At 37.4% G+C, this 15,293-nt stretch overlaps 2 protein-coding genes across 3 annotated transcripts in view; both read left to right on the top strand.

The window, feature by feature from the left end:
• LOC107664865 (plexin-C1-like) overlaps positions 1-2,303 on the top strand; it is a 23,460-nt gene extending 21,157 nt beyond the window's left edge. Inside the window, exons 27-31 of the mRNA XM_016455545.1 lie at positions 224-387; positions 524-674; positions 746-886; positions 988-1,062; positions 1,392-2,303. Of these exons, the coding sequence (XP_016311031.1) occupies positions 224-387; positions 524-674; positions 746-886; positions 988-1,062; positions 1,392-1,496 (636 nt within the window). The 3' untranslated portion in view covers positions 1,497-2,303. The remainder of the gene's footprint in view (positions 1-223; positions 388-523; positions 675-745; positions 887-987; positions 1,063-1,391) is intronic.
• Positions 2,304-2,987: 684 nt separating this feature from the next.
• LOC107664877 (UHRF1-binding protein 1-like) overlaps positions 2,988-15,293 on the top strand; it is a 35,593-nt gene continuing 23,287 nt past the window's right edge. For both annotated transcript variants that reach the window (XM_016455564.1, XM_016455563.1), the window contains exon 1: positions 2,988-3,244. In XM_016455564.1, coding sequence (XP_016311050.1) covers positions 3,201-3,244 — 44 coding nt within the window. In that variant the 5' untranslated portion in view covers positions 2,988-3,200. The remainder of the gene's footprint in view (positions 3,245-15,293) is intronic.

Here is a 15,293-nt window from a genome sequence, read left to right as displayed (position 1 = left end):
CGCAGTTCAGATTTACAGGATTTAGAAATGTCTGTCATCATTTACTTTAAACGTCTGTTGTTATGACCCTCTTTTATATTCTTTCGTCCATGAAACAGAAAATGAGAGGTTTAGCTCATGCTTCATGCTGCTCTTTTTTATATATATATATATATATATATATATATATATATATATATATACACATTATATATATGAAATATGCGCTCATTGTGTCCACCAGGTGGCAGTCCATTCTTTTGTGGAGAATCTGTTTAGAAGTATCTGGGGATTGCCTAACAGCAAGGCCCCATTGGCTGTCAAGTACTTTTTCGACTTCCTGGATGCACAAGCAGAGAGAAAAAAAATCTCAGATCCAGATGTTCTTCACATCTGGAAAACAAACAGGTGCTGGATAACACACATTCATTGCGTAACTCCACCAGCAGCTGCACTGACTGCTGACTATCAAATGCCTCACAAGATTTATTAACGTTTATATGTTCACACACAACTAAAATGGATTGCCAAACCTCCCCATCAGCCTTCCACTTCGTTTCTGGGTGAACATCCTGAAGAACCCTGACTTTGTGTTCAGTGACCTGGAGAAGACGCCTCACCTGGATGGCTGTCTGTCCGTCATCGCTCAGGCCTTTATGGACTCCTTCTCCCTAGCTGAGCAACACCTGGACAAGGTAACCACTGAAACCTAACATGGAAAACTGTGAATATCACAGAGATTATTGACTCTCTTTTTCTCCTACAGCATTCACCAACCAATAAGCTACTCTATGCCAAAGACATCCCTCAGTACAAACAGGAAGTGAAGTCGTACTACAAGTTAGTAAAGGACCAGACTTCTATTAGCAGCCAAGAGTTTAAAATATTTCTTCAAGAGGAGTCAAAGGTACAATTTGTCAGACACTACCTAGAGATTAAATTAAGAGTCTTGATAGGAAGATGGTTGTAATGCAAAATGCCTTAATGTTAATTCTCCTTCTTCATCAGAAACATCAAAATGAGTTCAATGAATCTGCGGCTCTGCGTGAACTCTGCAAATACATGCTCCGCTACTTCAGTGAGGTACGAATCCTATGCTATCATCGCACATGTACTCTTTTGTGCATTCGTGGCAGTTTCACAGAACATTTTCACAGGATTTTCAGGCACATTGAAGCCACCGAAATTCTATAAAGGAAACCTATTTTGCCACTTTAAAGAAATGTAACAGCACTTTCACATCCTGTTTTAGTTGGGGATGTTCAAAACCTGTTTTGAAAGGAGATTTGATACTGTATATTCCCCTAGAAATCATCTGAAACTTGGGTGGTCAGGAATGATAAAGTATTCAGATTTAGCAAAGTAATTATACAACAGCATAACTTCTTCTTTTTAATACTCGGCCTCTACAGGTTTCTCAGAAGCTGGAACAGACAGATGCCCCCACTAGGTTGAAAGAGGACATGCAAAATGTGAAGGAGCTTTTTGAAAGCGTGAAACGAAGTGGTTGGTGTTGAAATTCCTGGTCTTGTTATTCAAAGGGGTATTCACACTGCATTTTGATTATTTTAAGCTGGTCATTAAACTAGACGCATCTCCCTCATAATAACTGTCATAATCATCAGCCATATATTAGAGAAGATTCACTTCTGTTTGTTGGATACTGTAGAGACCAAGTGAATGTAATGTATATTGATGAATTTTCGAGTTTGAGAGGAGCTCATTGTTGAGCTTATACTGGATTAACACTGAGCTGCCTATACAGTGCATCTCAAACCCATGACTTTGCTATGCACTGCAATGCAAAACTTGATTCATATGGTTTAATTCGATTTTTTTTCTACTTTCTAAATCATATATTATTTTACTACAGTTTCCCTGTAATGCATTAATCTGCCAGGCCAAGCATTGTATGTTTCTCCTTTTTGAAATCTTTTGAAAATGGACTAAACGAATTATTTTAGTAATTTTTGCATAGTCTTCATCTGCACTATACTAATATAATGTGTCTAGTTTTATGTAAAGAGGTGTTTGTGTTACTAAGTGTTAGGCTACTTGCACAACAGTGTGATCACCGTTAACCTGTGTTCCTTTGTCGTCCTCTATTGGTTATGATAGTTATTACTTATAATATGATAGCTTGCATTAAACGATTTCTAGACCAGTTAGAGACAGTAAGGCCTTTTTTTTTAGGACTGTAAAGATGTATTAATTAATGACATTATCCATAAGGACTAACATTCAGAACAATATAACCAAACAAAAAATTATGGGTGAAATTGCCAGTATATTTTTAAATGTTAAGGGAAATAATTGAAAGTATTTAGAAAGAGTATAACTTTTATCATATTTTTTATGGTGTGTTTTGCCTTTTTCTTTTTCTTTTCTTTCTTTTTTTAATCTAATATATCACTTCTGATATATCGACGGATGTCAGGTTTACTATTTGCCACATTGTGAATATGGCATTTTCAATCAATAATAAATAGATGAATTATAATTGTATTTTGATCAGTGGTTGTTCAATTTCTAATGTATAGAAAAATAGAACTGAACAAAAAATTATATAAAGAATTAAAGAAACTGCATGTTTTACATGCCTTTTTGTTGTTGTTGTTTTCTGTTTCAAACCATAAAAATGGCTAAAATTATATTTATTACAGTAATATGAAACATATCCAATAACATATCTAAGATAACAAACAAATAAACAGCAATTTGCAAAGGACATTCCATAATAATAATAATAATTTCTTTGTATGTAATAAATTATATTTGATTTTATGGATAATTTTATAAACATAATATACATTATGATTATTATGCTCAAAGCAATATAAAATAATAAATATTTTTTAATTAATATGTATATTATTTTTCTATAACAATCTTATACAGTCTATGATAACAACCAATAAGACATGGCGTGACGTAAAATTCAAGGCAGATTCCTATTGGCTGAACGGATTTGGGCGAGCCTCATTTTCGTGGGGTGCTTCTGCGCATGCGCGTTCGTCCACCGACGCGTCACTGCGCATTCAACATGGACCCGACGGAGAAGCGGTAGCGACGGACGCCTCTACGAGTTATGTTCATATTCGCCCATTACGACGCTTCGTTATTCAGAAGAAAACACTCCGGTTGACCGGAGGAAACCTAAAATGTACAGCTCCCAAAATCTGCCGCCCGTCCTTGGATAAGTGATTGATGAGATACCGGTCATGGCTGGATTGATCAAGAAACAGATCCTGAAACATCTCTCCAGGTCAGAGCTTATCCCTGCTGACACTTGTACGGGCTTTACATTTCGATGCTTGCTAACACGAATCGTGCTTTAAAGGCTGAGATGAGTCCTGCTGATGTGGCTGTGCTGGATGACACATGCTGATTGGTCATAACTGGGGTTTGACAGCTTGCCAGACAAAATGCTGTTGCACTGGGTTGATGTCAGAACACGCGTTGGGTGTCATGTCTCCAGCCAAACGAGTCTGCTCTCATCTTAATGTTGTTTCTTGTGGGTCAGTGTGATGGAGAGCGTGCTGTATGGCTTGGAATCTTTTTTTTTTTTAGATTCTGGGTGTCATGTCTCCAGCCAAACGAGTCTGCTCTCATCTTAATGTTGTTTCTTGTGGGTCAGTGTGATGGAGAGCGTGCTGTATGGCTTGGAATCTTTTTTTTTTTTTAGATTCCCTCTACATTGGAAACCACCCCTCATCACATTCAGTCCAGATAGATCCTTAAGGTCTAAGTGGATTCATGACATTGCATGACCCCATTTCTAGCCCTGTGGTGTATCTGGTTGACACTTAAGGGTCAGTTAATCATCAAATAGTATAGTAGAATGCCAAGTAAAGAATTTATACAAATATTTACCATTATGGGACATAAATGTAAGGGTTAAGAGTCTAAATTTGAAAAACCCATTTTGATAGATCGGCATGGAAAAAAATGCATGTTTTAGATCTTATTGTAAATTATTCATCCGTGCATGCATTTAATTTCTACATTTTTGGACGACATAATTTTAAAATTAAAATGTCATAACCAGATCTCCTGGATAAAAACATCAGACTACTCTCTGGTGACATATGCAGGACTTCTCCAATCATTTACTCTGCTTAAACATCACCCCTGCAAGCTCACATTCATCTGCCTCCATCTCAAAAGCCAATCAGCAACCGATGCATAGAACCCGCCCTACATTTTTTCTTTTCCATTTTCCAAGCCATTAGACTTGGATGTACATCAAAATACAGAAGAAAAAAATCTGTCGCTATTTAAGATTCATTACAACTTTAAATCATAATATTGGGTGGGTGACGTGTCCACGGTGATTTTAGTTGTGATGTAACCCGTCACCAGGCCTAGATGGACCGAATTTGACTTTTTTTGTGCTAATTTTAGATTTATTTGGGATAGATTGGATTTAAACATGGTAAAAAGAAATTAGATGTCTGAATAATCAAGTTGGCCAAAGTATTTAAAGATGAAAATCAACCATTCAATAAATATTTTCTCATTGACACCACCATGTCATTCCAAATTTGTGTGACTTTCATTCTTTTGTGGCGCACAAAAGAAGATGCTTTGAAAAACATTGGCTTCTAAATCAACACTGGACCTCCTTTAATACACAAAACAGGGATGTGCAGGAGATATGTAGAACTTTATGAATGGCAAGCATTCCAGTTCTGTTGAAATCTGAAAGGCCAGGTCACACCACGAATGATAACTATAAAGTTATTAGCATCCACAGCAATGCATGGTAATTTTCTGTTTATTCTAAGCGCACACTGCAGTTTTGTTGTCTGCTGCTTTAGCCCATCAAATTTGGATAGATCATGATTGGTTGTCAATGGTTTTATCATTCATCAGTTAGAAAAAAATGTTCTGAAGGCAATTCTAACAATATCGCTCTTTGGTGTCATTATCGTTATATTTGTGGTTTGGACTTTCGGCCCTGTAGACGGAGGAGGACCCTCCATTTGAGCAGGTTGGAGGAGTCACGTCAGTTCATTTCTGATCAGTTTGTTGTGGAAACTTGAATTAAAACTGAGTGGATTGTAAGGACAAGGCCTGAGTTCAACAAAAAGAAGGTTTTGCCTTTGTGGGCGAGTGCACATTGTGTCAAATGGTTTTCACTATTGTGTGCCATTGTTGTGTCAGTTCTTGAGACCAACCTACCTGCATTATTTATTCCCCCAGTGAGCGCATCCAGATGAAATACTACACCTATTCATTCAAAATGACAAAAGAGGCCATTTGGTAAAATGGTGAAGTGTGATCTCATGGTGTTCCTCGTTTGATAAGCAATGGCTCAGGTCCAAGATGTCGACTGGTCAGCGTGATAAATTAAAGATGGTGTGGGATGGCATCTCATAAGGGTCATAACTTTAGACTGTGCCCTTCAGATTGGTGTCGGATGCGCACTCTTCATTTTCTGGAGGAATAGTGGCGCTCAAGGGCTCCTAAAAATGGATAGTGCACTTTATGGACCTTGACTTATTGTTTATGACGGTGTGTTTAATTCATTTACCACTGAGGGACTTTCACCCAGACTTTGACCTACACAAAACAAGTTTTCCTCTTGCGGCAGCGATTTTTCAGTCTGTAATAGTCTCATATTTATTGTTATAGCTTATCAAACATTTTGGGAACATTCCAGTCTCCTGATACAAAGTGGACTTGAGAGGGTATGCAGCCATCTTGTGTTAGATTCCAAACCTTAGAGAGTGCAAAATAGCATGGGGAATGAGTCAACATATCAATTCACAGGAAGTCGAAGGGGAAATTTAACCACCAGTTATTGTGCACTACCTTAGTGCTACACAAAGTTTGGTTTAAATTAAAGCAGTGAAACTGTGTTGGATATAGTGTTTAAGTGTGTGTGTGTGTGTGTGTGTGTGTGTATATATATATATATATATATATTTATATGTTTATATATATTTATATATATATTTTTTTAATAGTGTTCTTGGTGTGTCTGATTTGGTGAAAATCAGAAGAGTCCCAGAGAGTCCAATTGAAGCGTTGTAGGCATGTGTGAGAGGAATGAAACATGCTTGGCCTTTATTTCCAGTCTCTGGCCCCCATTTTAGAAGATAAATCAGATAATACAGTCCTGTCTGTCTGTTAGTGTGTGTTCATGGCCATTCATTGTAAAATCAGGGTAAAAACTCTTGTGGTGGTCAATGAGGCTGTATTTCCCTTCATTATGACTAGTTTTCTGGATACTGCATCATGAATTCCAAGCCTGAATGAGAAAATATTTCCATCAGAGAATCATTGTTATTCTTAAGACCAGGGTTTATCTGAAGGGATAGTTCACTCTGAAATGTTATCATTTAGGCCTACTCACCATCATGTTGTTCTAAACCTGTGTGACCCAAAAGAGCTGCTCTGCTCTGTATAATAAATGTGAATGGGGACCAGGGGCAGTCAAGCTTCAAAAATAAAAAAAAACAACAACAAAACCTTAAAAGACAAGTGCCATATTCCAAGTTTTCTGAAGCCATACAATATGTGTCTGTGAGGAATAGACTGAAATTTAAAGGGTTATTTCACCCAAAAATTAAAATTAGGCTGTGTTTTACTCACCCTCGAAGCAGCTCTATCATTGCAGTCAGCGGGTGTTGCAAGTTCAACAGTCCACATGTCGTCAAATAAAGCGCACGCATTCATAATAAAACGTGCCTCACACGACTTCGGGGGGTGAATAAAGGCCTCCTGTAGTGAATCCATGCATTTTTGTAAGAAAAATATCCATATTTCAAACGTAATAAACACTTTTCTCTCACGTCCGTTCTGGCGGACGACACAGCATATATGCGCAGCGCGCGCGCCTCTGAGGTATGCAAGTCTCGTGAGTTTGTTTATAGGAGCAAAGGAAGCAAAGTTTCCTTACTTTAGCAAAGTAAAACCAGTCTCCTCTTGGTTTATATCGAAATCCTCCGACATGTTTCTTTACAAATCCTCGGTTTGTACTTCTAATCCATGACCGGCGTTTTGTTTTGTTCTCTCTCCGCGTTCGTCACTAATCACGCAACGTCGACATCTTACGTCATCTGCCAGAACGGCTTCTGCGTATGACAGATAATGGAAGTGAGAGAAAAGTGTGTCGCGCCACGTCGCTCGCGTCCGGTGTAGACACGGTGTTAGGAATCGTTATTTGTTTTCCCTCCTAACTCCGTCTATTCTCTTTTATCACTTCTATGCTGTTTATCCTTGCTGTTGTCGATGTTATCGCCATGACGACCTTCCTCAGGTTCTGTCCCTCAGCTGACTCCTCTATTGATTGGGGCTTGTCTAAAACCTTGTGCTGAGATGTGGTAGACGCTCAGGAGATTTCAGGCCAGCTCTATATACACTAAATACACTCTCATGTGGCTCTTGTGTTTATGGGCTGTTTGTTTATGTGTGTATCATCGTGACATTTGCAGAGGGTCTATGAGGGTGTCTGTCATCCTGTGAATAACTGCTGCGTTTGGGCTATTCAGAGCTCTCCTTCTGCGTCCTTGGCGTAAAGCATTAGATTAATAAGTCACCATTACTGGGGCATAATCTCCTTAAAGCATCTCATTCAAGAGATGCCCACACTTTGAAATGCATCCAGTGAGTGCAGGGATTCAAGCTGCTATTGTGTTAGAACTGGTTGATGAAATGCAGAATTTTTGTCACTTGGTACGTTAAAAATGAAACATGAAAATGTACTTTTTCGAATACATGTTCCTGGTTATATTCTGCTCAATCAGTGCATGGTATTCCAAAAGGAATCAAAATGCTCAAACTTTTAAACAACATTCTATTTCAAGTGACATCATCAAGGCCGCATAAGTTTTAACCAATGAGTGCAGGCGGTGAGTTTTTCTCACCGGGGAAAAAAGTTAGAAGTGCCTACAGACAGTAGTGAAATGTCTTGTCACAATGTCACAGAAGACACTGTATCTGTGATGTCTAAATGTCTCATTTCCTGGCAGTATATACAGAGTGGCCACAGAATTCAATAGCAAGCAGATTACAGTATTTTAATGATTAATAATTCTGTATTGGCCTTTTCTATCTTATTGCTGTTTCTGCCATTTTATAAGATCAATATGTCACTCGGGGCCATGCATTACAGTAATTCACCTTGTTAAACAAACTTAATCACTTTATGATGAATTCACTATAAAGCACAACTGTATTGACTTGAAATAAGCAATTAAAAATACACCACTTGTTACATTCTAATTAGAATTTTAAAAAAGTCAGTTAATGTAGGTTATGACAATTTTACAGTAACTTTGAATGTGCCTCATCCATAGTAGTGAATAGTTCACCCAAAAATGACAATTTGCTGAAAATGTACTCACCTACTGGCCATCCAAGATGTAGATTGAGTTAGTTTTCTTAATTGGAACAGAATTGGAGAAATTTATAATTACATTACTTGATCACCAGTGGATCCTCTGCAGTGAATGGGTGCCGTCAGAATGAGAGTCCGAACAGCTGATAAAAACATCACATGTTTGTAAGAAACAAATCCATCATTAAGGCCTTTTAACTTCAAACCATCTCTTCTGGCCAAAATTCCAGTCCATAATCCATAACAACGCTTCCTCTGGTGAAGAAGTCCATCCCCTGTTGTCCTTTCACATCCAAATCCACCAACATATTTGTTTAGAACTGTTTTAGACTGTTTTCACTTGTAAACAGTGCTTGATCTTTGCATATTTCTCTCCTGGTTCAGATGAGACAACTTTTTCACTGGAGAAAGTGCAATATATGGATAGAGGACTCATATTTTAGCTAAAGGTTTGAAGTTAAAGGGTTAGTTCACCCAAAATGAAAATTCTGTCATTAATTACCCACGTGTTGTTTGAATCCATAGAGTTCATTCTATGGAGCTTTGTGCATATTTTGTGAGAGTTGATGGTATGAATGAATGTCTGTGCATCTGACAGTTTAGTCTTGTGATGTTAGGCCAGACACCACCCTCATATCAGTTCAACACTGTTGGTGGTGTCTCTGGGACAGAATGTGTTGACTGTTAAAACACTGTTCATTTTGTAGGAGGATGGTTATATTCTTTCAATGGCATTCTTGTCGTCTAGAAAGGGGCATTAAGGCGGTTTACATCATGCAATGGTAGAAATGTGTGAACTTGTAATTTGTACCTGACCTTTTTCAGCACTGATTCACTCTTTAAAAGCAAGCATAGTCCATTAGAAACCCAGTTCCGGGCAGATGACGTATGAGGTCGGCTTTGCGCATGCGCCGCTCAGAAGTGACGAACGCAGAAACGCAGCGGAGAGATCAAAACAAAACAACGGTCACTAACGGGCGCTTTTTATTTAACTTCTTTTGGACTGAAGCACTGCAATACCCGCTGACTGCAATGACAGAGCTTGGAATAGCCAGGACAATTTTTAATATAACCCCGACTGGATTCGTCTGAAAGAAGAAAGTCATATACACCTAGGATGCCTCGAGGGTGAGTAAAACACAAGCTAATTTTCATTTTTGGATGAACTAACCCTTTAAGTCATTATTTACTTTCCTGACTGCTGCACTCACCATTCACTTTCACTGAATGAAAAAGAGCAGCGTGAACATATTACTAAACTTCTTGTTTTGTGCTCCACAGAAGAATGAAAATAATACTGGTTTCAAAAGACCTGAGGAAGTAAATAATGACTGCATTTTTCAATTTTGGGTAATTTAATTGAATTAATTAAGAAACACACAAACATTAAAGTAACACAAGACTCAACAGCACATTTGTTTCTTTGCCACACATGTTTTAAAGTGGAAGAATGTGCAAAAAAATCAATATCTACAGAGAAAAAAAGGAAGTGGTCTGACTGACACAATTGAACAGGTGCCGTCCCCAGGTGCATTTTCCACAGTACTTCTACAGAAACTGTCACTAATGGCGACTGTCTGTTAGCATTGATCAGCTGTATTGCAAGATAATTGACATGTGTCTCTTTAGCAGCTTTTGGTCGATTATGTTGATAGCAGCCTCTTGCTGTTACTGCGGGACTCAAACAGAATCAGGACACAGGATTTGTTTCACATTGAGGCTGAGCTTTCACATCAGTGTAGCATGAACTGAAGTGAAACTTAAAGCACCTCATTGGATTTTTTTCAGCTTTTTAGCCGAAAGGAAGCTGGCTGATCTCACCTACGCACTCAAGGCCTCAGAAAATGACCAGACTGCAGATGGTTGCTTGTGTACTTTCCCATTGATTCACCCCTTTGGTAGTTAGACTTGGGTGTTTTAGCTTCACAGTCTTTGAAATAAGGAAATGCAAATCTAGGCCTTCATATTTTCAAAATTCACTGAGTTGGTGGTTTGTCGACTGTGTTGAAAAGCTAGTCAGCCTTATTCTGTATTGATTGCGATGCAATAAAGACCCTGTACCATGCAATGATGGCATGTAACGTCTTTCTATTGAATAAACTAAAACTTTTTAAATTTTATTTTTGTTAGCTGATAAAAAGCTCAAATGTAATATGAATATAAGAAAACTTAAACGGAAAGAAATTAAAAACTTAAACAAAAATGACAAAAGGTGCTTTGGCAGCTTGCCGAAATAAAATAAGTTTGCATTAAAGTACTAAAATTACTAAAGCTAAAATGGAAATGAAATAAACGAAAGCTAAATAGAAATACTAAAAAACTAATTAAAATGTTAAAAGCACATACAATTACTAAAAGAAAAAATTACTGAAAATCTAAAAATAAAAGCTAATTCAAAATATTAATGAATACTTTAATAGAATATAAACAATAGTAAAATAAGGCTGCATGCAAAACAAATATAAAACGCAACCAGTTTGGTCTGATTCATGAGCAAGTGAATCTTATAAGCTGGCTCTTTTCAGTTAACCATACAGCGACTGACTTCTTGGAGTTGTTTCTTTTAATTAATAGTTCATAAAGATTTTAAAGATAAAGATATAGTTAATGGTTTGAATTAATCTGAAACACTGCCCTGCAGTGAATGGGTGCCGTCAGAATGAGAGTCCGAACAGCTGATAAAAACATCACATGTTTGTAAGAAACAAATCCATCATTAAGGCCTTTTAACTTCAAACCATCTCTTCTGGCCAAAATTCCAGTCCATAATCCATAACAACGCTTCCTCTGGTGAAGAAGTCCATCCCCTGTTGTCCTTTCACATCCAAATCCACCAACATATTTGTTTAGAACTGTTTTAGACTGTTTTCACTTGTAAACAGTGCTTGATCTTTGCATATTTCTCTCCTGGTTCAGATGAGACAACTTTTTCACTGGAGAAAGTGCAATATATGGATAGAGGACTCATATTTTAGCTAAAGGTTTGAAGTTAAAGGGTTAGTTCACCCAAAATGAAAATTCTGTCATTAATTACCCACGTGTTGTTTGAATCCATAGAGTTCATTCTATGGAGCTTTGTGCATATTTTGTGAGAGTTGATGGTATGAATGAATGTCTGTGCATCTGACAGTTTAGTCTTGTGATGTTAGGCCAGACACCACCCTCATATCAGTTCAACACTGTTGGTGGTGTCTCTGGGACAGAATGTGTTGACTGTTAAAACACTGTTCATTTTGTAGGAGGATGGTTATATTCTTTCAATGGCATTCTTGTCGTCTAGAAAGGGGCATTAAGGCGGTTTACATCATGCAATGGTAGAAATGTGTGAACTTGTAATTTGTACCTGACCTTTTTCAGCACTGATTCACTCTTTAAAAGCAAGCATAGTCCATTAGAAACCATTAGAAATAAAGATGTATTTACCTCAGTTTTGCTAATAGATGACCCAGGTGTAGTTGAATTGAGCCCACCTGATGTCACCTGATGTTCGATCTCTTCACTGTAGTGATGGAGCCTTCTGAGGACTGACCTGATATCTGATATCAGAGAATGAAGGTAGGCCGTGTCTGAATTAATATTTAACTGTTCACAGAACACGGCTACGTAACACGGAGACCAGACTATTCACATTTTGTTTTGAATTGGCATGTCTATGGAAGTTTTCACACTCCCTGTCGCGTGTTTGGTTTTGTTTCACACACAGAGTGATGAACAAGCCCACGCAGGGCTTGTTGCACAGCGGCGGTTTAATAATTCACACCACAGTTCTGTAGAGACTCAAAATAAAGGAAATTTGTCTGCCTTGTCACCATTCAACTGTTTTTTTTTTCTTTCTTTTTTTTTCTTCCTGCACACTTTCATCTTTCAGTACAAAAATAATAAATAATAAAACAATCAGTTTTATGCAAGTGTTCATTTGCATTGTTTTGATTTGTTTTATTTATTTTTTTCTATTGATTTTAAATTTTAGCTTAATTTTTTTGCTTAATTTTTCATCATTTTTTTCAAATATTTATTTAAAAAAAAAAATTTATTGAGATGCACCTGTATATTTCGGGCATCAGGGAGCCGCTATTATACCTGGCATTGAAACTGTCATCGTGCTTTTGAATGCACGATCGCTTTTTAGTTTCACTTTCGCACATATTCTGTTTATACTATGGAGCAGCAGTACTTACCACACATTTTACAAGATTATATGTTTGTCAGTGGTACTGAGGATCTGCAAATCATTCGCCATCGTACTCAGCATAATGTAATTATATTTATAGTACAATTTAATTTTATTTCATCTTTTTATTTATTCTTTTTCTATTGAATTGTATTTTTTATTCAAGTAGGCCTACATATAATTTTTCATTTATTTTGACTTTTAATTGACTTTTAATTTATTTTTCCATTTTATTTTTAATTTTATTGTTTTATTTTGTAAGTGAAATTTTATGTACTGTAATGTAACAGGCAACCGTTACAACGTGTCTACACTGGATGCAACAGTTGTCATGTCGTACCGCGTCGCGTCAGCTAAAGTCTGTCTACACTGGACGCGACAAAGTGACCTTTGAAAATCATTTGAAATTTGTGTCAGCACATCATAAATAGAACGCGCAGCAGTTTACTGTTGGGGATTTGTCGTGTCGCACCACGCCGCATCCAGTGTAGACAGCATCATTGATTATAATGAGTTCTATACACTGATCTATATATAATGAATCACTATTATAGATCAGTGGTTCTATAGTATTTTGTCGCGCCACGTCGCTCGCGTCCGGTGTAGACACGGTGTTAGGAATCGTTATTTGTTTTCCCTCCTAACTCCGTCTATTCTCTTTTATCACTTCTATGCTGTTTATCCTTGCTGTTGTCGATGTTATCGCCATGACGACCTTCCTCAGGTTCTGTCCCTCAGCTGACTCCTCTATTGATTGGGGCTTGTCTAAAACCTTGTGCTGAGATGTGGTAGACGCTCAGGAGATTTCAGGCCAGCTCTATATACACTAAATACACTCTCATGTGGCTCTTGTGTTTATGGGCTGTTTGTTTATGTGTGTATCATCGTGACATTTGCAGAGGGTCTATGAGGGTGTCTGTCATCCTGTGAATAACTGCTGCGTTTGGGCTATTCAGAGCTCTCCTTCTGCGTCCTTGGCGTAAAGCATTAGATTAATAAGTCACCATTACTGGGGCATAATCTCCTTAAAGCATCTCATTCAAGAGATGCCCACACTTTGAAATGCATCCAGTGAGTGCAGGGATTCAAGCTGCTATTATATATATATATATATATTCCGACCTTTAAACACTTTCATCCTTATTCAGTCTTTGGAAACACAGACGTTGTGAACTTTTGTTATCTCGTCAAACTTTACCTACATGAGCTAAAGTACAGTAGTTTCTCGGTTTCCAGGCCAGTGGTTACCTCAGTGCAGCTTTTAAACACTTAGTTGCCTCTTTATTTGAAACTTTGAAGTTGTTGAAGTGGTTATTGGTGTTTTGTCACTCAGTAATTAGGCTATAATAATCTACTTGTAGTTCTTTATATAGAGCTCTTTATTTGATTCTGCTAGTGTGAGATAGTTATGAAACAGGATTAACTGGTCATCTAAGGGTGTCTCAGATGCAGATTACACCTAGTCTGGGACCTAATCACACAGTTAACGGTGACTCTCAAAGGAGCAATCATTCTTAATCTAGCCTTTGGTTTAATCTGTGTCATAAACAGGCCATCCAACATCTTCAGGCTATTCATGACACACAAGAACATTTATTGTCCAGACTAGTGTTGACCTTGGCCTCATCTTAGGCTTTGAGTGACACCCTGACCTGTTTGTGTCATTAGCTCGCCGAGCATAAACAGCTGAAGAAAATTATAACAAATGAGTTCTGTTATCAACCTCGGTGCTGAGAGGCGTGCGGAGAACATTGCACTTGCGGGAACACACTTAAACATTAACTGAAAAATCAATCAGCTCAGGAACAGAAGGTCACGGCCACACAGAGCTCTCCTCAGATTCTCCGGGTCACTGAAACTGATGTGGATTTGGATCCTCAGGGTGGCTACATGGTCGGCGAACTCCAAATATATTCATTTCAATCTGGATAGGATATCAGCAGGGCATAGATGAAAAACATGGCCTGTCTGTGACCTCCAAATGCAAATGTAGCAACTTGCCCCCGTTGGCAGGCGTATTTGTTTTAATTGGTTATGGAGTCGCAATTTTACCCATGAGATGTTTTTTTGCATCTCCAGTAAAAGACGTAAAAGAGCACAACAATGGGAGCATATACCCTCCCCTTAATGACCATAAATAATGAATGAATAGCTTCCAATATAAGACAAATGACCAGTAATGGTTTTTGACTGGATTGCCCAAGGCTCGTGTTAAATGACGTAAATAATTATTTCTGATTCCTTTATTCATTAACCATCCATTCTCCAGAAGCAGGATGCGTTTAGGATGAAATCAGACCAAATAATTTATAATTTAATGCTGAGTAGGACATTCCCGAATCACACACAAGCTCTTAATATTAAATAAAGATTCACAGATATGCTCTTAATGCCAGAGTCCAGTATTTCTTAAACATATTTTTGATTATATTGTGCTGGTTTAAGCTCTCTTAGGAAATATTACTCAGTGTCAACCCTGAATCCATTGGTCTTTTATATTATTTCAGCTTGTTACTTGCCATCAAAATAGCCAAGGAAGCTGACATGGCATTAAAATACCAACCAACGTTAAAAATGTAACATAACATAATGATATTGTATTATTATTATTATATTATATTAATTAAAATATGAATTATTAATTATAATATAATTATAATATTTAACATCTATATTAATTTATTTTAAATTTATATAATGTGTGTCAATGTTGAACTCATTGTGACTCTCCATTGAAAATTAATTGCTTGTGTCTTTTTTTTTATCAGTGAAAAGAGCTTTTTCTAGCATGTGATG

Source organism: Sinocyclocheilus anshuiensis, unplaced genomic scaffold (assembly GCF_001515605.1).
Source record: "Sinocyclocheilus anshuiensis isolate Anshui unplaced genomic scaffold, SAMN03320099.WGS_v1.1 scaffold299, whole genome shotgun sequence".
NCBI lineage: Eukaryota > Metazoa > Chordata > Actinopteri > Cypriniformes > Cyprinidae > Sinocyclocheilus > Sinocyclocheilus anshuiensis.
The sequence above is the reverse complement of the archived record's forward strand: the minus strand, read 5'-3'. Positions and strand labels throughout refer to the sequence as shown.